The sequence below is a fragment of the Hylobates moloch genome, unplaced genomic scaffold (assembly GCF_009828535.3).
Source record: "Hylobates moloch isolate HMO894 unplaced genomic scaffold, HMol_V3 SCAFFOLD_12, whole genome shotgun sequence".
Classification (NCBI taxonomy): Eukaryota; Metazoa; Chordata; class Mammalia; order Primates; family Hylobatidae; genus Hylobates; species Hylobates moloch.
In genome coordinates this window covers 38745868-38771541 of record NW_026652287.1, presented here as the reverse complement: position 1 = coordinate 38771541, position 25674 = coordinate 38745868, and the positions used below count along the sequence as shown (strand labels likewise).

Sequence of the window (25674 nt, the reverse complement as noted above, 5' to 3'; positions counted from 1 at the left end):
GGGCTCTGACACATAACATGAAGTCAGGCTCTGGAAGGAGGTTTTTATTTATTCAGGACCCTGGGGACAGGCACAGGACTTAGGTTCTTGTTCTGGGGCAGTCCCTGGGATCCGCAGCCCCCACCCTTCATCTGCCAGCTTCTCCATCTGTCTCCCCACCACCTGCACCCCCCCAGGGTCTCATCTCGCAGCCCGTCAAGCTAGATGGAATGTCTCAGGCCCTTTTTGTACCAAGCACGTCCTGCGTTGTCACCCACGATGCAGCAGCCTCCCCTTCCTCCCATTGCCCCTTTGGGATGCCAGGGCTCCCAAGCCTGATGGGGGACCAGCGGCAAGGGAAGGCAAGCAGCTTTTCCAATAACTCTGGTTTTTATGGAGCAGAGAGGGGCTGGCTCTTGGAGTGGCTTGGTAGAGGGGAGGGCCATTCCCTGGGGACTTGGGGTGGGCAGCTGGGCCCCCTAAGTGGATGCAGATTGGAGCCAGCACCCAGACCAGAGCAGACCTGAGTGTACAGAAGCCGCTGGGAACTTCTCCGCCTTCTAAATATTTAGACAGTGAGCTGGATGGGGAATCCAGGGCCAGAGCAGGTCGGCCAGGCCACTGGTTATTTTGAGAGAACCATTCTTTCTGCGCTCCAGGATAAACGTTTCCTCTGTCCCTCACTCTCTTCCCAGAGCCAGCAGCGACCACCCTGCCTCAGGACAAACAGCAGCCGATCGGCCCCAGAGTTTGGGGGCCAAAGTTCCAGCATCCGCAGCCATCAGCCATGTCCCTGATTTTCTGGCTCCTGTCGCCCGAAGACAGGGCAGAGATCACAGGGTCAGCTCGAAATGTCAGCAGAGGGAGCAGGCGACGCTGGCTTCTGCTTTGGACGACGTTCCCACGGCGCTGCCGCTGGACTGCTGTGTGAGAGGCAAGGGCGCCACCTGCCCCTCGCCCCAAGCTGACAAAGGCACCCAGCTCCCCTCCTTTCCCACAGGGGCAGAGGGGGCCCTTGGGTCCCTCCTCCCTGAGGCGAGCTGGGAAAGGGGTGTCTGCGAGTCGCCGTGGGCAGGCCCGAGGCACAGGCAGCAGACCCAGAGCTTGAGTCGCTGGAAGACAGCCTTGCGGAAAAGGATGAAGACCCAGGGGTCCAGGATGGGATTGAAGGCGTAGAAGCGGAAGGCAAGGAGGTCCCCCATCTCACTGCTGCTGTCAGGGGCGACGGCCTGGGTGAAGCAGCGGATCTGAGGGCAGGGTGAGGGTGTCAAGGAGCACCCAGGAGTCCTCAGCCTCCCCACCTTGGCTCCCTCCTCCCACTTGCTTACCAGGGATGAGGTAGGGGTGACATGTCAGAGGGGAAGGAGATAAGATAAAAACTAAGTAACAAATGTATCTGGGGAACACAGGGAGAGAAAGCCCCAGGAAATTGCCAGAGACGCCTAAGGGGAGAGGGATGGGGGCCAGGTATGTGGGTCCCCCCACCCTTAGAAGCTGGGAGGACCCTCGGGTTCCACAGATTTTTGAGTATAACGTCCCTGCAAGAAGGTGGCGCCGCCCAGCTGGGCCCCTGAAACTGCCGCAGAGCTGTGGTTGTGCCTGTGTGTATCTGTCCACAGCATCTGAGTCTCTGAGTCAGAGTAACCCCCAAAAAAGATTTAAGGACCCCCAATCCAGCCTGGCCTCTTGCATTTTACAGAAACAGAAACTGAGGCTCAGAAGAAAGGTGGCAGGACCAGGTGTCACAGACACTGAGTGGGTACCAGGGTACCAGGGTCTGTGCCACTCCCATTGGGGAGGAGCAGGATGGGAGTCCCCGCAGGAAACCGAGGTGCGGAGGCAAGAGTGGGGCCTTCTCTGAGGCAGAGGGGAGTCAGGTAGGTGGGAGATCAGTCTCTACAATCAAAGGACCCAGATGACCTGGCTCTGTGTGACTGTGGGCGAGAGACACTGCCCCTCATCTGTAAAAACGGGGACAGGAGAGAATGTTCTCTTGGTTTCCTGCCAAATGCTGTGGAATGGGTGGCTATGATCATTTTGAAAGTTATCTTAGGAAGTAGTTGTAAGGCACTAAGCACGGGGCGGGCATAGAGAAGCGCTCAATGAGTGGTGGTCTTGTCATTACAGGGGTAGGGGAAGGATGGGGGATGCATTTCATTATGGGGGGCTCAGGATGCCTAAGCTGGGAGACAAGGTATCAGAAGTCAGATGCAGAAAGACTTCTGCAGAAAGCCAGGAGCTGTCTGACTGAGGACCAAGCCTCTGTCTGATTTGTTTTTGTTTTCTTTGTTTTTGTTTTGAGACAAGGTCTTGCTCTGTCAGCTAGGCTGGGATGCAGTGATGTAATCACAGCTCACTGCAGCCTCGACCTCCCAGGCCGCAGCAATCTTCCCACCTCAGCCTCACAACTAGCTGAGGCCACAGGCACAGGCCATCATGCCGGGCTAATTTTTAAATGTTTCATAGAGATGGGGTTTCACCATGTTGCCCAGGCTGGTTTCAAATCTCTGGGCTCAAGTGATCCTCCTGCCTCGCCTTTCTTTTTCTTTTTTTCTTATTTATTTATTTTTTTGAGATGGGGTCTCACTCTGTCACCCAGGCTGTAGTGCAGTGGCATGATCTCAGCTCACTGCAACCTCCGCCTCCCGGGTTCAAGCGATTCTCCTGCCTCAGCCTCCCAAGTAGCTGGGACTTCGGGCATGTGCCACTACGTCCGGCTACTTTTTATTTATTTATTTGTTGTATTTTTAGTAGAGACAGGTTTTCATCATGTTGGCCAGGCTGGTCTCGAACTCCTGACCTCAAGTGATCTGCCCGCCTCGGCCTCCCAAAGTGCTGGGATTACAGGTGTGAGCCACCGCATCCGGTCCTGCCTTGGCCTTTCTACATGCTGGGATTACAGGCGTGAGCCACCATGCCCACGATGTCTTGACCTCTTTTGAGCCTCAGTCTCCCCATCTGTGACATGGGTACAACCCACTGACCTGCCCTCCTCCTCTCCCCACTCCTCCCAGCTCCGGAGCGGACTCACCGTGAGAGGCAGGGAACACACGGCCATGACTGCCGTCATGAGGGCCAGCAGGATCAGGTGGTCCACCTCGTCCTCTCCGGTGCGCGGCCGTGGACCCAGAGAGCCCTGGTGGCGCTTCTGCTGGCGGTACATGCGGCAGAGGCTGAGGGTGACCGAGCCGTTGCAGAGGAAGATGGCAGCCACCAGCAGGGCCACCAGGCCGGCGTAGGCCAGCGAGAAGGCGGCGCCGCCCGGCTGGGCCCAGCGCATGCGGAGGAAGCACCAGCTGCCGGGGCAGTACTGCTGGTGTTGACCCAGTCCCAGCAGGGGCAGCGCGCAGAAGAGGACGCAGAAGGCGTAGATGGCCGGCAGCGCCAGGCGGGCGCAGCGGGGCCCGTCCAGCTGCGCGTAGAGGTAGGGGTGGCTCAGCGCCAGGCAGCGCTCCACGGCCATGGCGAAGAGGATGAGCATGGACGCCAGGCCGAAGAAGGTCATGGCGAAGGCGAAGGCATCGCACAGCGCGGGGCCGCCTCGGGCCAGGCCCAGCAGGGAGCTGTTGCGCGCATAGGCCACGAACACGGCCGGGCTCAGGAAGCTGGTGCCCAGCAGGTCGGTGGCCGCCAGCCCGGTGACCAGCACCGTGAAGGCCGAGGGGCGCGCCGGTCGCCGCGCGCTCAGGATGCCCAGGGCCAGCCCGTTGCCCACCACGCCGGCCACGAACATCAGGGTGCTGGTGGCCGGCCCCACCGAGCCCCGCACGTAGGTGAGGTTCCTGCACGAATCCGCCATCCCAGGTCTGGGCTGGAGGGTTCCCAAGGTGGGAGGTAGGGGGTCAGAGGGAGCCAGGGCTACCCCCACCACCCAGCCCACTCAGATGTCCCTGCTGGCCAGTCCTTGTGGCAGCTGGGGCCTCCCAGCCAACCCCCAGTTCTCCTGTATGTGCGAGTATGTAGTCCTCTCCCCTCTGGCTTCTCCAGTATCTCTCTCTCTCTGTCTCTCCCCACCTTCCTGCTTCTCTTTCTCTCTTTTCTTTTGAGACGGAGTCTCACTCTGTTGTCCAGGATGGAGTGCAATGGCATGATCTCGGCTCACTGCAACCTCTGCCTCCTGGGTTCAGGCGATTCTCCTGCCCCAGCCTCTGGAGTAGATGAGATTACAGGCGTCCACTACCACGCCCAGCTCATTTTTGTATTTTTAGTAGAGACGGGTTCCACCATCTTAGTCAGGCTGGTCTCGAACTCCTGACCTCAGGTGATCCATTCACCTTGGCTTCCCAAAGTGCTGAGATTACAGGCGTGAGCCACCATGCCTGACACCCCCCCCCCCCCCACCCTCCTATTTCTTTCCTTCTCTAGCTCTGTTTCTGCCATTAAAGAGACAGAGAACATCCGGGCATCGCCAGTTCTTTCCCTCTCTGTCTCTCGGTCTCTTGCTGTTATCTCCCTGTCTCTGTCCCCTCCCTTGTCCTTGTCCTCCCCGTACCTTTCTCCCTCTAACCCCACACCCTCTACCTGCTCCTGCTCTGTGTTGCTGCTTCCCCAGCCCCTCACCGCACCTCTCCAGTCTCGCCCAGGCTCTCCTGTCCCGCGCGTCTGTGCCTTCACTTGCTTTGCTCCGCGTGTCTCTTGCTGCCTGTGTCGGTCTGTGTGTCAGCTTCTCCTTCCCTCCTCCCTCCGTCCTTCCCTCCCTCCCACCCTCCTCAGCTTGCCTGCTCACCCCAGCTTTTTCATTTCCTCTCTCTGCCCCGCCCTCCCTCACTGTTCTCCAGAGGCCCCCCTGGCACACTCTCCACTCCCCGTCCACCCGCCCAATCCAGGACATCCATCTCCCATCGCTGCCTCCACTCTCCTCCCCACATCCCCTCTTGGTTCCCATCACTGAGCCACCTGCCACCTCCCCACACATAGGTCTCCTCCCTCCCCCAGTGTCTCCCTCTCTGGCCTGGGTGGGGAATTCCTGAGTCACCATCACTTAGGCTTGGAGCCTCCTGGGGTAGTAGGGGGCCTCTAGGAGGGACCTGAAGGGCACAGTTGACCAGGCTTCAATGGGGTGGTCTTGGCCTGGGCTGTCTCAGGGTGGCCTCTGAGGATCTATTCTGGGCTGCGGGCCCCGGGGCTGAGGACATTGCCCAGGGATTGAGAAATGACCAGGAAATTCCTCTCTGATGTAGTGTTTTCCAGACACCACTGAGAGTTCTGGTCCCTGGACACAATTCACTTCTTCCAGAAAGCTGAGGAAGGAGGCTTGGCCAGAGAAAGACATGCCAGTCCCTCGAGCCTGTCCCTGGGCACCCAGCTCACCCTGGGTGAGACCCGAGAAGGAAGCATGAAGGGGCGTATTTGGTGTCCAGTTGTCAGGGACAGGCTTGGGAGACTTCCACGGCCCATCATGGAAGGGTAGCACTGGGCCACCGTCCGACTTCTCGCACAGCACCCCTAGGCCCCAGGCCAAGTTCTGGTGACCCTGACCTTCAGGAATCATATTTTGATCACAGGAAGCTGTCCACAGCTCCAACATTGCTGCCATGTGTCCCCCACCCTCCCCAAACACAGCCAAGCCACCGCCGCTGCAGCCTCGGGCCAGCGTGACAGACCCACATGTTCCCGCTGCCCACACAGCGTTCACGCATCTTCCTTCCCACGGAGTCCGTGGCTTCCCAGGCAGCCTCCCAGCCCAAAAGGGCCAGATAAAACCTCAGAGACCCTCTCTGAGCCCCGCTGTTTCTCAGGGGGACGGTCTCAAATCTATTCGACTTGGCTTCCTGTTTCCATCTGACCACCATTTTTTCTCGCTGCGAGATGGTCTCAGGCGAGGAGAGGGAGCTGGTAGACTTCAGCCTCCTCCTCTGTAGGTGGGGTAACACAGGCCTCACGGGCCTGGTGGCCGGCCTCGGCCTGCAGCGCATCCCAGATTGGTCTTTGTAACAAGGAGGGAGGCTGTGCGGATGTCTCTTGTCCAAGGCCAGGAGGGATGTGTCCAACCCAAGGACTGGACTGTGGGCAGCTGCCGTCTTGCCCTCTCTGTACCCTGGCGTGTGACCACAACCCCTTTGCCCCTTCCCCCCATCTCCCTATCACCCTTGCCCAGCTGGCACCCGCAGCTTCCAGCAGGATGGACGCCCAAGTTCCAGCCCCACCGTGGCTCCCTAAGGGACCCCACAGCCCTGCTCTGGGGGCACCTGTACATGTGGGCTCCAGGTCCTGCCACGTTGTCCTGCCTCATGCTGTGTGGTCCCCAGACAGACCAAAGGGAACTCAGGAAGTTATATCACATTAATGAAGGATGATGCCTGGCAGGCGTGCGTCTTGTTTTGGCATCGGGGGGGCCTCTGGTTCCCGGAGCCTCTCTCTCTCTAGCTTCCTGCTACAAGGACGGTTAACATTCAGGAAGTCCCCTCTGCTCCCATGCCCAGTGGGACCGCAGTCAAACCCTCGTCCCTTCCAGGCCTCCGTTTCTTTTTTGTTGTTGGTTTTTCTTTTTGCTTGTTTGTTTTTGTTTTGAGATGGAGTCTTGCTCTGTCACCCAGGCTGGAGTGTAGTGCTGCAATCTCGGTTCACTGCAACCTCCACCTCTGGGGTTCAAGCGATCCTCCCACCTCAGCCTCCTGAGTAGCTGGGACTACAGGCACCCACTGCCACGCTAGCTGATTTTTGTATTTTTGTAAAGACAGGGTTCCACTATGTCATCCAGGCTGGTCTCAAACTCCTGAACTCAAGTGATCTGCCTACCTCGGCTTCCCAAAGTGCTGGGATTATAGGCCACCATGCCTGGCCTCAGGCCTCAGTTTCCCCGCGGATGCCACTAGGAGCCACAAGCCCTAGCAACCCCAGCATCAGTTCTGTGTTCTTGCATCAGGAGCAGGTAGGGGTGGCAGTGACTGTGACTCTCTCCTAATGAGGGGACTGAGTTCCCCGGAGTCCATACTGGCGCCAGACATGCCTCAATCACCTTGCCCTGAAACCCAGCCTCCTGCTTGGCCATGGCCCCAGCTAGCTGGGCCAAGCCCACAGCAGGGTCCATACAGGGGTTCCGCTCCCCAGCCAGGTGCCTTGGGGTGAGGAATCACCCACAGTGCGGTGCGTTGTGCCAGAGGCAGCTTCCAGGGTGGGCGGAGCTGTGGAAGGAACTGCTCTGCAGGCAGTTCCCAAATAGCTGGGAACACAAGTGCTCACCACCATGCCCAGCTAATATTTTTATTGTTTTTTCGGGATAGGATCCCACTATGTTGTCCAGGCTGGTCTCAAACTCATGGGCTCAAGTGATCCTCCCACCTTGGCTTCCCAACGTACTGGAATTACTGGCATGAGCCATGGCGCCTGGCCGAGAAAGGTTTTTGTTTTTTTTGTTTGTTTGAGATGGAGTCTCGCTCTGTTGCCCAGGCTACAGTGCAGTGGTGCCATCTCGGCTCACTGTAACCTCTGCCTCCCAGGTTCAAGAGATTCTCCTGCCTCAGTCTCCCAAGTTGCTGGGACTACAGGCGCGAGCCACCACGCTCGGCTGATTTTTGTATTTTTAGTAGAGATGGAATTTCGCCATGTTGGCCAAGCAGGTCTTGAACTCCTGACCTCAAGTGATCTGCCTGCCTTGGCCTCCCAAAGTGCTGAGATTACAGGCGTGAGCCACCACGCCTGGCTGAGGATGGGTTTTGAAGTTCCTCTCCACCACTCACCAATCAGTCACCGTGTGACCTGAGAAAATGACTTCCCCTAGCAAAGCTTTGATGTTCTTCATCAAATGGCTGCCTTGACCTTGTTGGGGTGTTATGTGAAGAGAAGAGAAAATTCACCCTGCCTGCATCTCAGGAAGCCCTCAAATAGCTGTCGATATTATTCATTCAACAAACCGTAACCAGCAGTTTACTGTGTGCTAAGAGCTGGGGACACAGAGGGGCTCAGAGGGCACAACCCAGGAAGAGTGTTCTCAAACAGGTTCGTCCACTCAGTGTGGGGAGCCTGAGCAGGGGTGTCTGCAGCTGTTTTTTTGTTTGTTTGTTTATTTGTTTGTGTTTTGAGATGGAATCTTGCTCTGTCGCCCAGGCTGGGGTGCAGTGGCGAGATCTCAGCTCACTGCAACCTCCACCTCCTGAGCTCAAGCGATGTTCCTGCCTCAGCCTCCTGAGTAGCTGGGACTTCAGGTGCCCGCCACCATGCCCAACTAATTTTTGTATTTTTAATAGAGGCGGGATTTCACCATGTTGGCCAGGCTGGTCTCGAACTCATGACCTCAAGTGATCCACCCACCTCGGCCTCACAAAGTTCTGGGATTACAGGCCCGACCCATCACACCCAGCCCAGGCCTGCATCTGGAAGTGCCGCAGACCTAAGATCCTGGCTTGCCCTGGGCCTGACCCTCTCCGGACTCCCTGGTTTCCGTCCTCCTGGCGCTGGCCATGGGAGGAAGCGGGCCTTATCTCATGCTCTGCACACACGCACCACCAGCTGCTCGTGCCTGCCAGGCCTGCTGTCTGCCTGCTGTGCCCTCTCACTGCTTTGAGAAATTGCTATGTGTCCCAGACCTGTCTCGCCTTGGCTGGTTCCAACATCCAGAGCCAGAGGCCTCCTTTCTCTATCCACTCACTGCCCTGCACCGCAAATGGGCCCAGGCCTACCTTCTGGTGGCTGCACCTCACCTTGCTCCAGGGGGCATAACCCAGTCTCCTGCCTACCCTGCCTCTGAATGGGCCATGCCGCTCACCTGGGGATCCCCTCATTTTCTAGCCTTCAAGGCCTCTTTGTCACCCCCTGAGCCTCTCCTGAGCAGTCGTCCATCAGATCCTCCCACTCCAGTCTCAAACCCCAGCTGGTTACCTCTCCATGCCTGCTTTTCTCTCTCTTTTTTTTTTTTTTTTTTTTTTTGAGACAGAGTCTTGCTCTGTCCTCAGGCTGGAGTGCAGTGGCACAATCTCTGCTTGCTGCAACCTCTGCCTCCTGGGTTCAAGCAATTCTCGTGCCTCAGCCTCCCGAGTAGCTGGGATTACAGGTACACGCCACCATGCCCAGCCAATTTTTGTATTTTTATTAGAGACGGGGTTTCACCATGTTGGCCAGGCTGGTCTTGAATTCCTGACCTCAAATGACCTGCCTGCCTTGGCCTTCCAAAGTGCTGGGATTACAGGCATGAGCCACTGCACCCAGCCCCATGCCTGTTTTCCTTGTCTGTAAAGTGGGGATAAACAGAGTCACCTTGAGGGCTATCGTGAGCATTGAGCAAGATGGGACTGTTGAACCATTCCCCTAGGAAGCGATGGCCAAGATTGCAGCTCCTGCTGGCTCTAGGCTTTCCCTCCCCTGCTGTATCCCTTCGGCCAAGCCAAGCGCTGCTTTGAGCGCCTGGGTTGGGGTGTAGTGTGCGATGTGGGTGCAGAGGGAAGACAGCCGGAAATAGGGCAGCTGAGAGCCCTTGGGGTCTGGAGGAACAAGCACCTCGCCCTGCAGCCACCTCTACCTCTTGGCCTGTCTCTGACCCCAGACTGGGCCTGGCCCCAGAGCTGACTTCACCCCTGGGGGTGGCAGGAAGCAGCAGCTGGTGACCAGAAGCTAGTGCCGCTACAAGGCGGTAAATCTAATAAGATTATTCGGATCTGTTCTCATGGAGGCTGGACATGCAGGGACCTGCCCTGTCCCTCCTGGACTGTGACTCCTGGCTTCTTTCCCCTAGCCTCAGTTCCCCATCCTCCACCTCCTCCTCCAGAAAGATACCTCCTTCTGGTCCCCTCTGTGCCCCCACTCCCCCAACCCAGGTCCCATTCAGCCGCTTACATCTCCATAGTTTCTGTCCCCCAAGACCAGGGATGTGAAGGAGGAAGGGTTTGCACTACGCAGCTCCGAGATTCCAGGGCTGGAAGGATCTAGCTCCCAAGAGCCTAGGCTCAGGAACTCCTTCCACTTCTTCTGAGATGCCGAGCTCTGGAATCGTAGGGTGCGGGACCCCAGGATCTTGACCCCACAGGATTGAAAGATGCTGGAATTCCAGCCCTCAGAGGTCCTGGGATCCTAGATTCCTTTGCATTTCAGGTTCTCAGCTGTAAGGATACAGGATCTGTGAATTCTGGAATCCTTCTAGCTCCTTCCTGCCCAGCTTCTCTCCCCGCTCCTCCTCCACACCCTAGCTCATCTCTGGCTCACTCCCTGTCCCCCGTCTCCCCTGGGGCTCCCACAGACATGATGCAACCAGGCCGGAGCCAAGCCGGCTCAGAGGTGGGAAGCAGAAGGGAGATGTAATTACAGACGCTCCTGCCTGGATCCTACAGGAAACTCAGAGTAGGGGCCCGGGGGACCCTAATCCAATGTGAATAATGGAGCAGACTTGTGCACGTTCCCCCTGTGGAGGGCAGGCCCAGGAATCCACCTCCAGCGAGACCCAGGGTCCAGCCTCCACCAGCCCCAAGCCGGGGAGCCTGAGTATTAGATGAGATAAGAGGAGATGAGGGAGAGGAGAGGGAGTGATCCTCAGGCCCTTGGGCCAACCAGGTAAAATAATTGGCCAAACCCACAGCTTCCCTGGCCTGCATTCTCCCCATTTTCAATGGAGACACAGAACATTTCCTTTTTCTTTTCTTTTTTTTTTCTTTTGAAATAGAGTCTCGCTCTGTTGCCCAGGCTGGAGTGCAGTGGCGTGATCTTGGCTCACTGCAACCTCCACCTCTCAGGTTCAAGCGATTCTCCTGCCTCAGCCTCCTGAGTAGCTGGGATTACACATTGGTGCCACCATGCCCAGCTAATTTTTATCTTCTTAGTAGAGGTGGGGTTTTACCATGCTGGCCAGGCTAATCTTGAACTCCTGACCTCAAGTGATTTGCCCACCTCGGCCTCTCAAAGTGCTGAGATTACAGGCGTGACCCACCGCGCCCAGCCATTTTATTTCTCATTCCTCCGTAAGAAGCCTCCAACACAGGCTTCAGGTTAAATGGCAACTGGTCCCCAGCTTCCTTGACCAGGAGACAATAGGGCATGGTGGGGACTTTGGTGAGCTGGAAAGCCCAGGCCCTGTCTTACAGCCTGTGAGTCACCAGACCTTACAATTTCAGAGAAGACTTTGCAATTCCAGAGAAATATGGACTTTGATGTGAAATATCTGTGTTTTTCAATTGGCAGCCAAGTCAAGAACATCTTTAAACATCATGTAAAGCCATAAAAATATAACCACGGCCAGGCAGGTGGCTCATGCTTATAATCCCAGCACTTCGGAGGCCGAGGCGGGCAAATCACTTGAGGTCAGGAGTTCAAGACCAGCCTGGCCAACATGGTGAAACCCCGCCTCTACCAAAAATACAAAAATTAGCTGGGCTTGATGCTGCATGCCTGTAATCCCAGCTACTTGGGAGGCTGAGGCAGAATTGCTTGAACCTGGGAGGCGGAGGTTGCAGTGAGACACGATCACGCCGCTGCACTCCAGCCTGGGTGACAGAGCGACACTCCATCAATCTCTCTCTCTCTATGTTTGTGTGTGTGTGTGTGTGTGTGTGTGTGTGTGTATCTGCAAGCTACGTATGTCCTGCAGGCCAGCAGTATGTGAACTGGAAAACAGAGGGCAGGAACCAGAGCTGTCACAGTCATCCCTTTGTCTCCAGAACAGTGACAAAATAAAAGAAGAATGAAGGAATGTACTCATTATTTTCTTTCCTCTCCCTCCCTCTAGCCATGTTTCTGTCTTCTCTGGGTCCCCAAATTTTATTACCACCATGTTCCAGCTCAGATGTCACCTCCTCCAGGAAGCCCTCCCTTACCTCCAAGCTGAGTCAGGAGTTCCCTCTGCGCTCCCCCACCCAGCACTGCGCACTCTGGGTTTTTACTATCTGGGGACAGTTCCTTCTCTCCCATTTGACTCTGAGCCCCAAGAGGGCAGGGCAGAGCCAGGGCTGTCTTGGTCACAGCCATGTCCCCAGCATTGCCCAGCGCTTATCAGAGAGTAGGTACTCAGGGAGTGTTTGGAAGAATGAATGAATGAATGAACAAGTGAGCAGAGAAAAAGTGCAGGGCTTTAGGACAGAAGCGGGCCTGCGGTAGAGGGGAACCAGGTGTGAAAACAGGAGTCGTTCGGGGGGATGAGAAGTGTGGGATGGGGACTGGGGACCAACCCAGTGGGGAGAGGAGAGAGGCTAGCGGAGGGGTTCAGGGAGCTCTGGAGTACCCCCGTCAGCACCCTGTTACCTCCTAGCTTTGTGACTCTGAATAAAGGACTTCCTTTGGCTCAGTTTCCTCATAGGTATCACACAAGTAGTCAGCTGCCTTCTGGGGCTGTCGGAACCATTAAGTTCAGGATCCATCGTGGAGGAGAGAGCACCGAATACTCATCTCCTCCGAGGCTTTGGTGGAGTCGTACTCCCTTCACGTCCACCCCTACCCCCAACACACACACTCAGAAGGAATGAGAACGGACACAGCTTCCCTTCGGTGGCCCCAAGCTCTGTGCGTGCCTCAGTCTCCCTGAAAGCACAGGCACCACCACAGTTACCAAGTTTATTGGATCCATACTTTGGCAGGGGAGGGTAAGATGTCCGGAGGGCTCAGAGCAGAACACAAAAGAGGCGCTTGTCGCGGAAGGGGTTCTCCGCGGCGGGTACTGGCGTCACCAGCGGGTCATCTTTGGCATGCGTCTCGCAGAAAGCCAGGAGTTCCGCTGCTGCCTGCGACACCTGCGAGCACCCGGGTGGAGATGTCATCGCCCTGCCCGGCTCCTCGGAGCCGCCCACTTAGGCCCCGCCTCTTGCCCTGTCCCCTCCCCCACACTGCCCCGCCCCATACAGGCCCCTCCCCTTGTCCTACTCCGCCCCCTCGTCCTGGCCCCTCCCCTGTCCTACCCCTCCCCTCGTCCTGGCCCCTCCTCTGTCCTACCCCTCCCCTCGTCCTGGCCCCTCCTCCTGCCCTGCCCCGCCCCTTGCCCAGCCCTGTTCCCAGGGGCATCCTTGTACTATGGCTCCGGGCCGACACAGCCCCGGACAGACCGCAAGCCCAGAATCCCCGCCCTGTTCGCCACCCCGACCCAGCACCTTCATGCGGTCGATGTTCACCTCCAGCTTCAGCTGTTCCACCGTCTTGCGGGCCTCGGCAATCTTGGCCATGTTGTTGGACATGGTTGCGGCGGGGAAGGGGTTAAAAGACGCGCGGGAGTGGGGGCTGTGGGGATAGGTTAGGATACGTCTGGGTCCCGAGGTGGGGGCGAGGGGGCGGGCCCCGGTAACAGGTGCGAGGGTGGAAGGGCGCATGAATGGGGTGGCCAGGGGCTGGTGGAGGGAGGGACAGATGAGGGGGACAGGAACAAGAGGAGCGGTGGAGGGGTGCACGGATGGAGGTACCTAAGGCAGGTGGGGAGGGAGCAGGGAGGGGCGAGGGAGGGAAGGAGGGGCGCACAGATGGGAGGCTGAGACAGAAGGACAGGGCCACAGGTGCTGGATCAGAATCCAGGTGTCCTTACCCCCCGGGGGCACAGTGAGAGCCAGGAGGGGGGCCCCTCCCCAGGCCAATTAGCTGTGGCTCCAGGGAGAACTGGGAATTAAGATCGCGGCGGGAGGGGCACAGAGGGGGCCTCATTAGGGCCTTGGCAGCAGCTGCCCCCTCCGCCACCCTCAGGGAGCCCCCCCACCCTAGCCCTGGCCACCTCAAAGGCTCCTCTGCTCATTAGCAGCCAGGGGAGAGGGTTAGGGGAGCCTAACTCGGGCACCCGAGGAGAGGCCTATTGGATGGACAGAGGGACAACGGGACGCGCAGAGGCAGAGACAGAGGAATGGAGGGAGAGACTGAGGCACGGGAGAAATGAAGAGACGGGGAGGAATAGAGAGAGGGAGAGATTGGGGAGGAATGAAGTGATAGAGGAGAAAATAGAGGGACAAATGAAGGGGGGAGCAAGGAACAGGGTGATACAAGGCGACAGGCACCGAGGGGACAAAGGGACAGAGGGGACAGAGCAGGGGAGATGGAGGGAGGGGGTGTGGGGTGGGAGAGGATGGGGAGATGGAGAGAGGGGGTGTGGGATGGGAGAGGATGGAGGAGATGGGCGGATGGGGTGGGAGAGGATGGGGTGATGGAGCGAGGGAGGGAGGAAGGAGAGAGAAGGGGAAATGGAGGAAGGGGGGATGGAGGAAGGAGCAGAGACACCAAGGGGATAAAGGGACAGAGACGGGGAGATAGAGGGACAGAGGAAAGAAGAGAAGGACAGAGAGAGAGATGGAGGTGTTGGGGAGAGATGGAAACAGAAAGGGGGAGAGATGGAAACAGAAAGTGGGAGAGAGGAACAAAGCGAGAGACAGGCTGATGGAGACGCAGAAGAATTCATTCACTCACTCATTCACTCATTCATTCCCAGGCGGAGAGACGGTGGCCACGGAGCAGGCAAAGGGACCAGCTGCGGGGCCGGGACCGGAGCTTCCTACCTGTTGCTGCTCTGGGCCGGGCTGGCGGCGGTGACAGAGGCTGGGAGGCAGCGTCTGGGTCCCTCCGGCCCGCCCCGCCCCCTCCCCTGGGGCGCAGCCCCTACGGACCCGCCTCTTCCCGGAGCCACCGTCCCGCCGCCCCGCCGCCTTGGGGCTCCCTCTCTGGGCCCTCTCTCTTGTCTGTCAGTCCTATCTTTGTCCCTCTCCCTGTGTCTCTGCCGCTGCTGTCCTCTTGTGTGACTCTCTCTGTGCCTCTCTCACACTCACTAGAAAACACAGTCTCTCTAGGTGGGCCCTGGGCCTCGCTACATTTAATCCACAGTCACAACAAACCTCTCCAGTGTGTCCCACAGAGCCTCTCACTCAGCCACCTCAGTGTCACCCCCCCAGCCTCATGCTCACTGCCCCTCACACAGACACAAACTATCTTGCCCTGTCACACGGTAGCACCACACAACATCATGAATGACCTTGCTCAACACAACCTCACACAGTCGCCCCAAATGCCACACACAGCCGCCACCAATGGCAGCTCCAAGGGCTACACAGTCAGATAAATTATCTCAGAGCACCAAATGTACCACAGTGTCACATATAATGTCTCCAAATGTCACACACATTTGCATGCCTTTTTTTTTTTTTTTGAGATGGAGTCTTGCTCTGTTGCCCAGGCTGGAGTGCAGTGGCCCACTCTCAGCTCACTGCAACCTCCGCCTCCTGGGTTAAAGCCATTCTCCTGCCTCAGCCTCCTGAGTAGCTGGGATTACAGGTGCCTGCCACCACACCCGGCTAATTTTTGTATTTTTCATAGAGACAGGGTCTCACAATGTTGGCGAGGCTAGTCTCGAACTCCTGACCTCAGGTCATCCACCCGCCTCAGCCTCCCAAAGTGCTCGGATTACAGGCGTGAGCCACGGCGCCTGGCCTTGCATGCTATTTAAACTTCTCTCTCAATCTCACACTCTGTCCCAGTCTCACACTTTCTGTGTCTCACGGTGGCATGCAATTACCCAATACAACCTGTCAAGTACACACTGTTTTATAGTATTTCATAGTAACACCCAGTCGCCTGTCCAGTGACAACCATGGAAGGTCACATACATTCTCACACAGTCTCCTGGTGTCACACGCATCTGACACATTGCCTCCGTACACAGTCTGTCCCGGTCACACACATGCAAGCACCCCATCTCCCGGTGTCATACCTAGCTACCCACGATGGCTCAGTGTCTCACAGAGTCCCACAAAATCTCGCAGCATTTCACACACTCACTCCCGCCTCTCCATCACCTCTTGCCTTCTACACACAAGGCCTCCCTCACACTCTCGCTTCTGAGTGCCCTGCACAGCCGCACATTCTCGCATGCACTGTCACAACGCTGCCATCTCTCACCAGCTCAGTGTCACACATAGTCACACAGTTTTGTTTTGTTTTTCGAGACAAGGTCTCTCTCTGTCACCCAGGCTGGAGTGCAGTGGCGCGATCTTAGCTCACTGCAGCCTCCACCTCCCAGGCTCAAGCAATCCTCCCACCGCAGCCTCCGAGTAGCTGGGACCACAGAGGTACATAACCACACCTGGCTAATTTCTTTTATTTTTATTTTGGTAGAGACGGCGGCAGCGGGGAGGGGTCTCCCTATTGTGCCCAGGCTGGTCTCAAACTCCTGGCCTCAAGGGATCCTCCCGCCTCAGCCACCCAAAGTGCTGGGATTACAGCAATGTGCCCGGATCACGCACTTTTTCACAAGCCATACACAGTGTGGCCGACACAGACTGTCTGACACTCACTCCGTCTGTCCCACCCAGGCCCCCTATGTGCCTCTCATGACACCTGCCCACACCACCTCTCAGTGTACACCAGTCATCAGTCTCACTCTCACACAGAATCTGCTTGTGTGATACACACAGCATTGTATGCTCACCGTGTTGCACACAGCCACACACACTGCCCCCTCACACGCACTGTCACACACAGTCTCTCACTCCCACATACGGTCTCTCAATGTCCCATACAGAGCCCCAAAGAGTGTCTCTCCCACACGCGATCACACACAACCTTTCATCAGCACACACAGTCACCCACAATCTCTCAGCATCACCAGTAATCTCAGTGTCACACACAGTCAGCGACATGTCATCTCTGACATATGCAGTCCCACTCAGTCTCTCCTTGTCGCACACAATCTCACATCAATCAGTCACACACAGAGTCCCAGCACCACACACCATCTCACCAGTACACCATCGTGGCAGTACACACTCATGGTGTCCTGGTCCTGGCATCGCACACCATCTCACGGCAGTCCACACTCACACAGTTTCCTGGCGTCGCACACCATCTCACAGCAGTACACACTCACAGATCTCCTGGAGTCACACACCATCACGGCAGTACACACTCACACACTCTCCAGATGTCGCACGCCGTCTCCCGGCAGTACACACTCACACAGCCTCCAGGTGTCACACGCCATTTCCCGGTGTCACCGCGAACACCAGCGTCCCCCGCTCCCCAGCACTCCCCTTTTGGCGCTCACACGCAGCGTCTGCCGGCCACATGAGGGCGCGCGCAGCAGGCCCAGGCGCCCACCCTGCCCCGAGAGGCCACAGGGAGGAGGTGGCCACAGGGAGGAGGGCCCGGCGGGAGATGAAGGGGAGACTCGGGACCAGAGGAAGCACGGCAGGGAGCCAGGGACCGGAGGGAGAGGACAGAAAATGTACGCAGAGAAATTCACAGACAGGGGAGGGAGATGCAGGGAGAGTCAGAGAGACGCAGGGGGCTATAGGGACACAGATTTCGAGAAGGAGAGAGCTAGGGACTCAGAGAGACAGAGACGGGGAGGGCGCTGCGGAGAGAGGGACATGAGAGGCACAGACAGGTCACAGAGAGACGGGGGGTCCGAGAGAGACACCCAAGCCGAAACTCAGAGTCAGAGACAGGGACGAAGACGCAGACACACAGAGATGGAGGCAGAGGCGGCCAGAGAGACAAAGAGATGCACAGAGGGCGCCTTCCAGTGGGGACCCGACGACGGAGGCGGGGCCTGCAGAGGCGCGACCTAAGGGGAGGGGTCCGAGGCGGGGTTTCTAAGGGGGCGTGTCCTCGGTGTACCTGGGGGCGTGTCCCGATGGACGGGGCTTGGGGTTCTTTCTGGACCTGGAGAAGGCGGGAGCCCTAGGAAGAGGTGGAGGTGGGGAGGAGCATCTTTACCGCAGTCAGCCCACCCTAACTCGGTTTTCACCGCCTGGACAGGGAAGGGAGACGGGCGGGGAGGGGACCCCGACCCGAGTCCCTGGTAGAGATTTGGGTCTCGGACCCTAGCTCCCCTCCCCCCTCCCCTTGCGGGCTCAACGGGGCCAGATAAAGGAGGGAAAGCAAGCCCACATCTGGAAAGCATCAGGCGCGCCGGACGTGCCAGGGCCCCAGGCCCGGCTGCGGAAGAGGGGAGGGGAGCCAAGGCGCTCCTCGCCCCCCCATCGGGGTCCGCCGGCGCCGAGGAGGGGCCTGGGCGTGTGCCGAGCCTCCGCGCCTCTCGCAGCTGGTTTCTATCAGCAGTCTGGCCTGGGCAGCCCCCGAGGAGGAAACCAGCTCAGCGAGGGGGAAGACAGGGTGACGATCCAGTCTTCTCTCCCGCTCCTCCACTGCGGCCAGAAGCTGGGGGATGGGGGAGACGGACAGACAGACACTGCCTGCCGCGAACGCAGCCTCCGTTCCTCTCCCGAGCTGCAGACCGCAGCAGATGACCTCAGTTCCTGTCCTGTGCCCCAGCCTCCTGACGGCCTAGCGCTTGAAGGCATTACAGTCCCCACTTTTTGGAAGAGGAAACTGAGGCCCTGGATTCGGATTCCGTTCTGACGTTAATTATTCAAGAAATCATCAACAAATGGCAAGAGTGAATTCCAGGATCAAATACCCAACCGCCTGGGTGTTTAGTGGGTCTCTCAAACTCAACGCATCCAATACTGAGCTGATTCTATTGACCAAATTCGCTCTTACTTCAGGCTTACCCATCTCAAGTGATGGTAAATCTTTGAGTTTTTGTTGTTGTTTTGAAACAGGGTCTTGCCTGTCGTCCAGGCTGGAGTGCAGTAGTGCAATCATAGTTCACTGCAGCCTGAACTCCTGGGCTCAAGTGATCCTCCTGCCTCAGCCTCCCCAGTAACTGGGACTACAGGCATGCACGACCATGAACAGGTTTTTGTTTTTTTTTTGTTGTTTTTTTTTTTTTTACAGAATCTCATTCTGTCACCCATGCTGGTGTACAGTGGCACAATCTCGGCTCACTGCAACCTCCACCTCCCAAGCTCAAGCAATTCTCATGCCTCAGCCTCCTGAGTAGCTGGGATTACAGGCATGCGCCACCAAACCCGGCTACTTTTTTTGTGTTTTTAGTAGAGACGGGATTTCACCGTGATGGCGAGGCTGGTCTCAAACTTTGGCCTCAAGTGATCCACGTGCCTCGGCTTCCCAAAGCACTGGGATTACAGGCCTGAGCCACTGTGCCCAGCCTAACTTTTTATTTTTTTTAGAGGCAGGGTCTCACTATGTTGCTCAGGCTGGTCCTGAACTGTGAGCCACCACACCTGGGCTGGGGTCTTCCTTGACTCCCCGCCTTCTCTCACACTCCACAAGTCACCCAGTAAGACATCCTGTTGGCTCTATCTTCAAAGCAACTCCAGAATCCAATCCCTCTCACTTCCTCCGCTGTCCCCACTTGGGTCCAGACACCGTTCCCTCCTGCTTGGACTATTACAGTGACCTCTGCATTGACCTCCTACCTTCTCCCTGTTCCCCTCAGCCTGTTTCCCACAGAGCAGCCAAAAGGACCCTGTTTCAAACCGTCCCCATATAATAGCTAGTGAGTATGTGGAGCAATCTGAACCCTCATATGCTGGTGAGGATGTAAAATGGTGAAGTCGCTTTAGGAAACAACCTGGGAGGCTGGGCGCGGAGGCTCACGCCTGTAACCCCAGCACTTTGGAAGGCTGAGGTGGGCAGATCACAAGGTCAGGAGTTCAAGACCAGCCTGGGCAACATGGTGAAACCCCGTCTCTACTAAAAATACAAAAATTAGCTGAGCGTGGTGGTGCACGCCTGTAATCCCAGCTACTTGGGAGGCTGAGGCAGGAGACTCGCTTGAACCTGGCAGGTGAAGGTTGCAGTGAGCCAAGATCGCACCACTGCATTCCAGCCTGGGTGACAGAGTGAGACTCCATCTCAAACAAACAAACAAAAACAAAACCTGGCAGTTCCTCAAAAGGTTAAACATAGAGTTAACATATGACCCAGCAATTCCACTCCTAGGCATATATCCAAGAGCAATAAAAACATACAAAAACATATATAAAAATGTTCGCAGAGGCAATATTCATAATAGTCCAAAGTGGAAACAACACACGTTCATCAATGGACATCAATTATGATGAATGGACAAACGAAATGTGGACTATCCAGACAATGGACTATCAATCATTTGTCAATAAAAGGAAATGAAGTACTAATACCTGCTACAACATGGATGAAAGTTGAAAATAGTATGCTGGCTGGGTGCGGTGGCTCGCACCTGTAACCCCAGCACTTTGGGAGGCCGAGGCGGGCAAGTTGCTTGAGCCCAGAAGTTCAAGATCAGCCTGGATAACATGGCAAGACCCTGTCTCTACAAAAAATATCAAAAAATCAGCCAGGCACGGTGGCATGTACCTGCAGTCTCAGCTTCCCAGGAGGCTGAGGTGGGAGGATCACCTGAACCCAGGAGGTAGAGGCTGCAGGGAGCCGTGATTGCACCACTACTCTCCAACCCGGGCTAAGTGAAAGAAGCCAGTCACTAAAGGCCGTGTATTATATGATTCCATTTATATGATATGTCCAGAACTAGCAAATCTATACAAGGCAAAAGTAGATTACTGGTTGCCAGGGGCTGGGAAGGTTGGAGGATGGCAGCTGTGGTGCAGTTTCTTGAGGTGCTGATGGAAATGTTTTAGAATTCATCGTGGTGATATTTGCACGACTCTGTGAATATACTAAAATACTATTTTTTTCTTTTTTTTGAGACTGAGTCTTGCTCTGCCGCCCAGGCTGAAGTTCGGTGGCATGATCTCGGCTCACTGCAAGCTCTGCCTCCCAAGTTCAAGCGATTCTCCCACCTTAGCCTCCTGAGTAGCTGGGACTACAGGCGTGCACCACCACACCCAGCTAATTTTTTTGTATTTTTAGTAGAGATGGGGTTTCACTATGTTAGCCAGGCTGGTCTTGAACTCCTGACCTCAAGTGATCTGCCCACCTCAGCCTCCTAAAGTGCTGGGATTACAGGCATGAGCCACCATGCCTGGCCACTAAAATACTGAATGTCTTTTATATTCAACATATTTAAAACCATTGAACTGTATACTTTACATGGGTAAATTTTTTGGTAGGTGAATATATCTCAATACAGCTATTAACCCTCCGCCCCACCAAAAAAAAAAAAAAAAAACTTTAAAAACTAAGTCTCTTTTATATGCTCAGAATTCTCCCATGGGTGCCAGGAAGTAAAAACCAAAATCCCCACCATAGCCCACGAGGCCCCCACGATGTGACAGTCTTTACCTCCCCTCCCTCTCACCTCCCCACTCTAGCTGGCCTCCTTGCTGTTTTGCCAACATGCCAGGCAGAGTTTTGCCTCAGGGCCTTTGCACTGTCTGTTTCCTCTGCCCAGGATATTCTTCCCCAAGATATTCATAAGTCTCACTCCTCCACCTCCTTCAGGTCTCTGTTCAAATGTCATCTTCTCAATTAGACCATTCTTTTTTTTTTTTTAGATGGAGTCTTGCTCTGTCACCCAGGCTGGAGTGCAATGGCACGATCTCGGCTCACTGCAACCTCTGCATCCCAGGTACAAGCGATTTTCCTGCCTCAGCCTCCCGAGTAGCTGGGACTACAGGCACATGCCACCACGCCTGGCTAACTTTTGTATTTTTAGTAGAGATAAGGTTTCACCATGTTGGCCAGGGTGGTCTCAAACTCCTGACCTCAGGTGATCCACCTGCCTCAGCCTCCCAAAGTGGTGGGATTACAGGCATGAGCCACCATCTTCTCAATTAGACCATTCTTGATCACTCTATTTAAAATTACACACTCCCTTGGCCAGGCACACTGGCTCATGCCTGTAATCCCAACACTTTGGGAGGCTTAGGCAGGAGAATCACTTGAGACTAGGAGTTGGAGACCAGCCTGGGCAACATGGCGAGACCCTGTCTCTACAAAAAAAAATAAAAATTAGCCATGCATGGTGGTGTGTACCTGTAGTCCAAGCTGCTTGGGAGGCTGAAGCAGAAGGATCCCTTTAGTCCAGGAGGTCAAGGTTGTAGTGAGCCATGGTTATGCCACTGCACTCCAGCCTGGATGACAAAGTGAGACCCTATCTCAAAAAATAATAAATAAAATTACAAACTCCCCGCTTCGCCACCCCACCCAATCCCCTCATATGTCTGGTCAGTTTTTCCCTATACTCATCACCTTTAACAAACTATAGAATGTATTTATTATGGTACCACCACCACCACCCCCAGCTTCCCTCCCTGTGACCCATTTCTGGTATATCCTTTTTAAGATCATGGATCCAGCAAATAGACTGTGTAGGGCACTGACTAAGGCCATGAATTCTGAAAATAGTGTGCCTGAATTTGAATCCTTGCTTTGCCACCTATAAGCTTCAGATACCTTTTTGTTTGTTTGTTTGTTTGTTTTTGAGATGGAGTCTTGCTCTGTCACCCAGGCTGGAGTTCAGTGGCGCGATCTCGGCTCACTACAACCTCCACCTCCCAGGTTCAAGCGATTCTCCTGCCTCAGCCTCCCAAGTAGGTGGGATTACAGGTGCCCACCACTACACCCGGCTATTTTATTTTATTTTATTTTTTTGAGATGGAGTCTCGCTCTGTCACCCAGGCTGGAGTGCAGTGGCCCGATCTCGGCTCACTGCAAGCTCCGCCTCCTGGGTTCACGCCACTCTCCTGCCTCAGCCTCCCGAGTAGCTGGGACTACAGGCGCCCACCACCGCACCCAGCTAATTTTTGTATTTTTAGTAGAGACAGGGTTTCACTGTGTTAGCCAGGATGGTCTCGATCTCCTGACCTCGTGATCTGCCTGCCTCAGTCTCCCAAAGTGCTGGGATTACAGGTGTGAGCCACTGCACCCGGCCTCCACACCCGGCTAATTTTTTAATTATTAGTGGAGACGGGGTTTCACCATGTTGTCCAGGCTGGTCTCGAACTGCTGACCTCGTGAGACATGCCTTTCACCTTCTGCCATGATTGTGAGCGCCCCCAGCCACGTGGAACTGTGAGTCTATGAAACCTCTTTTTCTTTAAAAATTACCCAGTCTCAGGTTATGTCTTTATCAGCAGCATGAAAACAGACTAATACAGGTGGAGAGGATTAAATGGGTCAATATGTGTAAAGTGGTGAGAATAGAGTCGAGCATGTCATAAGTGCTCACATAAGTGTTAGCTGTTATTTTTTGTAAGCACTAAAATCTTAAAAGGGAGACCCTTAAATACCCATCCATATTTACTTCAACCATTTTGGCCACTAAGTGACCTATGTAGCCCTAGACAAACAAATCTCTTCTCCTTTCTGACTTCATTTGCCCCTTTTATGGAATGAAGTTGGAGTGATTGTTCCCAAGGGCCTGCCAAGCAATAGCTTTTCCCGGAAAACTTTTAAAAATAACTTTTATTCATTATTACTCTAAGTGAAACATAGGTCTATCCCTCACCCTACCCCCACCATAGAAGCTCCGTAGGGCAGGGGCTTTCTTCCTGTTTTGTCCCCTGCTCTAACCCCAGTGCCTGGCTGGGCGCTGAAGATACAAGTGAACACAGCAGGCCTGGTCCCTGCTCTTTCCGAGCTCAAAGGGAGGTAGATCTACCCGTGTGGACTCAAAGGTCAAAGCAGCAACACACACCCATCCTTCTGACTGTGGATTCGGGTGGGGGCTGGGTCCTATCCCTGGATCCCCCTTGCCATGTGACCAGGGCAAGTAATGGCCCCTCTCTAAGCCTCCATTTACCCACCTGAGAACTGAGTATAATTTTACATACCCAATAGAAAAACAGGACGAGCACGGTGGTTCACGCCTGAAATCCTAACACTTTGGGTGGCCAAGGTGCAAGGATTGCTTGAGGCCAAGAATTCAAGGCCAGCCTGGGCAATATAGTGAGAGTTCATGTCTACAAAAAATTGGAAAATTAGCCAGGCGTTGTGGTGCACGCCTGTAGTCCCAGCTGCTCGGGGGGGTTGAGGTGGGAGGATTGCTGAAGCCCAGGAGTTTGAGGCTGCAGTGAGCTATACCACTGCACTCCAGCCTGGGTGACAGATCAAGACCCTATCTCAAAAAATAATAATAAAAAATAAGAAGGAAGGAAGGAAGGAGAAAGGAAGGAGGAAGGAAGGAAGGAAGGAAGGAAGGAAGGAAGGAAGGAAGGAAGGAAGGAAAAGAGTAAAAAGGCAATTCACATAAGAGGAAATACAAGAGCTAATAAACATCCAAAACTATGTGTTACCTCAAGGAAAAGGGAGGAAACGTGCTAATTAAAACAGAACACAGTTTCTCCCCATAAGATTTACAAAATGAAAATGATCAATATCATCTATTGTTTGGTGAAGGGGTAGAAAACAGACATCTGAAAAACTGCTGTTAGAAATGTCAGTTGGGGGCAGTGCTAATGGAAGGAAGTGTAGCAGTGTCCATTAGAAGTTCTTAAATTGGCATACTATTAATGACCAAGCAACTCTATTTCTAGGAATGGGTCCTACAAAAATACACACAGACATGCACAAAGAGGCAAATACAAGGACATTACTGTAGCAAGATTCACAATAGCAAAAGAATTGGAGAGCTGACAATAGGGTTAGATTATGAGAATCCCCATAATGGAGTCTTTTTTTTTTTTTTTTTTTGAGATAGAGTCTCACTCTGTCACCCAGGCTGGAGTGCAGTGCCATGATCTTGGCTCACTACAACCTACACCTCCCAGGTTCAAGCGATTCTCCTGCCTCAGCCTCTCGAGTAGCTGGGACTATAGGCGCACACCACCACGCCTGGTTAATTTTTGTATTTTTAGTAGAGACAAGGTTTTGCCATGTTGGCCAGGCTGGTCTCGAACTCCTGACCTCAGGTGATTCACCTGCCTCGGCTTCCCAGAGTGCTGGGATTACAGGTGTTAGCCACCTCGCCTGGCCATAATGGAGTCTTATATGCACCTATCAATAATAATATGGTGATAGGAAAATATGTTACCTAAATTTAGATGAAATGGGCCAGACATGGTGGTTCGCATCTGTAATCCTAACACTTTGGGAGGCCAAGGCAAGAGGATCACTTCAGCCTACGAGTTCAAGACCAGCCTGGGCAGCATAAGGAGACCCCATCTCTACAAAAAGTTTAAAAATAGCTAGGCAGGGTGGCGTGCACCTCGGTTCCCAGCTACTCAGGAGGCTGAAGTGGGAGGATTGTTTGAGCCTGAGGGGTTGATGCTGCAGTGAGTCGTGATCACACCACTGCTCTCTAGCCTGGGTAATAGAACAAGACCCCATCTCAAAAAATAAAAGAAAAAATAAGTAGATTTAGACGAAATGGACAAATTCTTAGATGAACAGGGCCTAGCAAAACTGACACAAGAAAAAATAGAAAACCTAAATAGTACTATATCAAAGAAATTCAATCCTTAATTTAAACCCTCCCCATAAAGAAATCTCCAGGCACAGATGATTTCACACAAAAAAGTGATAAACACTGCATACATACAGTTCAATTTATGTAAATATATAATTTCACACATATATTACATATATAACTATATGTATATTCATACATATATATTTATATAGTTATTTAGATTCATATATACATGCAAACACATAAAGAAACATGGGAGGATGCACAACAGACTGCTGATTATGATGGCCGTGACAGAGGGGATTTAGGGACTATTTCCTGTGCTGTTCCCATTTTTGTGAAAACATAATTTTTGTTTGTTTTTTGAGACAGGGTCTTGCTTGTCATCCAGGCTGGCGTGCAGTGGCACAATCATGGCTCACTGCAGCCTGGGCCTCCCAGACTCACGTGATTCTCCCACCTCAGCCTCCTGAGCAGCTGATAGTACAGTAATGACCTACCACGCCTGGCTAGTTTTTGTATTTTCTATAGAGATTTTGTTTTGTTTTTTTTTTTTTTTTTTGAGATGGAGTCTCGCTCTGTCACCCAGGCTGAAGTGCAGTGGCGCGATCTCGGCTCACTGCAAACTCTGCCTCCCGGGTTCACGCCACTCTCCTGCCTCA

The 25674-nt window shown here is 54.5% G+C and overlaps 2 protein-coding genes across 5 annotated transcripts; both read right to left on the bottom strand.

Moving 5' to 3' along the window:
- Positions 1–23: 23 nt before the first annotated feature.
- PTGIR (prostaglandin I2 receptor) lies at positions 24–4637 on the bottom strand. Its single transcript, XM_032169380.1, has 3 exons — positions 4545–4637; positions 3011–3790; positions 24–1226 (listed from the first exon to the last, which is right to left on the bottom strand). The coding sequence occupies exons 2-3, from the start codon at positions 3776–3778 to the stop codon at positions 834–836; spliced, it is 1161 nt and encodes a 386-aa protein (XP_032025271.1). The 5' UTR covers positions 3779–3790; positions 4545–4637; the 3' UTR covers positions 24–833.
- Positions 4638–12374: 7737 nt separating this feature from the next.
- On the bottom strand, positions 12375–17478 carry GNG8 (G protein subunit gamma 8). Of its 4 annotated transcripts, XM_058425194.1 has the most exons (4): positions 17470–17478; positions 13403–13473; positions 12978–13104; positions 12383–12623 (listed from the first exon to the last, which is right to left on the bottom strand). In XM_058425194.1, exons 3-4 carry the CDS (start codon positions 13059–13061, stop codon positions 12495–12497), a joined length of 213 nt encoding a protein of 70 aa, XP_058281177.1. In that variant the 5' UTR covers positions 13062–13104; positions 13403–13473; positions 17470–17478; the 3' UTR covers positions 12383–12494. The 4 variants fall into 4 exon arrangements, with proteins under 4 accessions (XP_032025269.1, XP_058281177.1, XP_058281176.1 ...); XM_032169378.2 differs by lacking the exons at positions 13403–13473; positions 17470–17478 and adding an exon at positions 14358–17386 and having other exon boundaries at positions 12375–12623; XM_058425193.1 differs by lacking the exon at positions 17470–17478 and having other exon boundaries at positions 12999–13104; positions 13403–17391.
- Positions 17479–25674: the final 8196 nt, after the last annotated feature.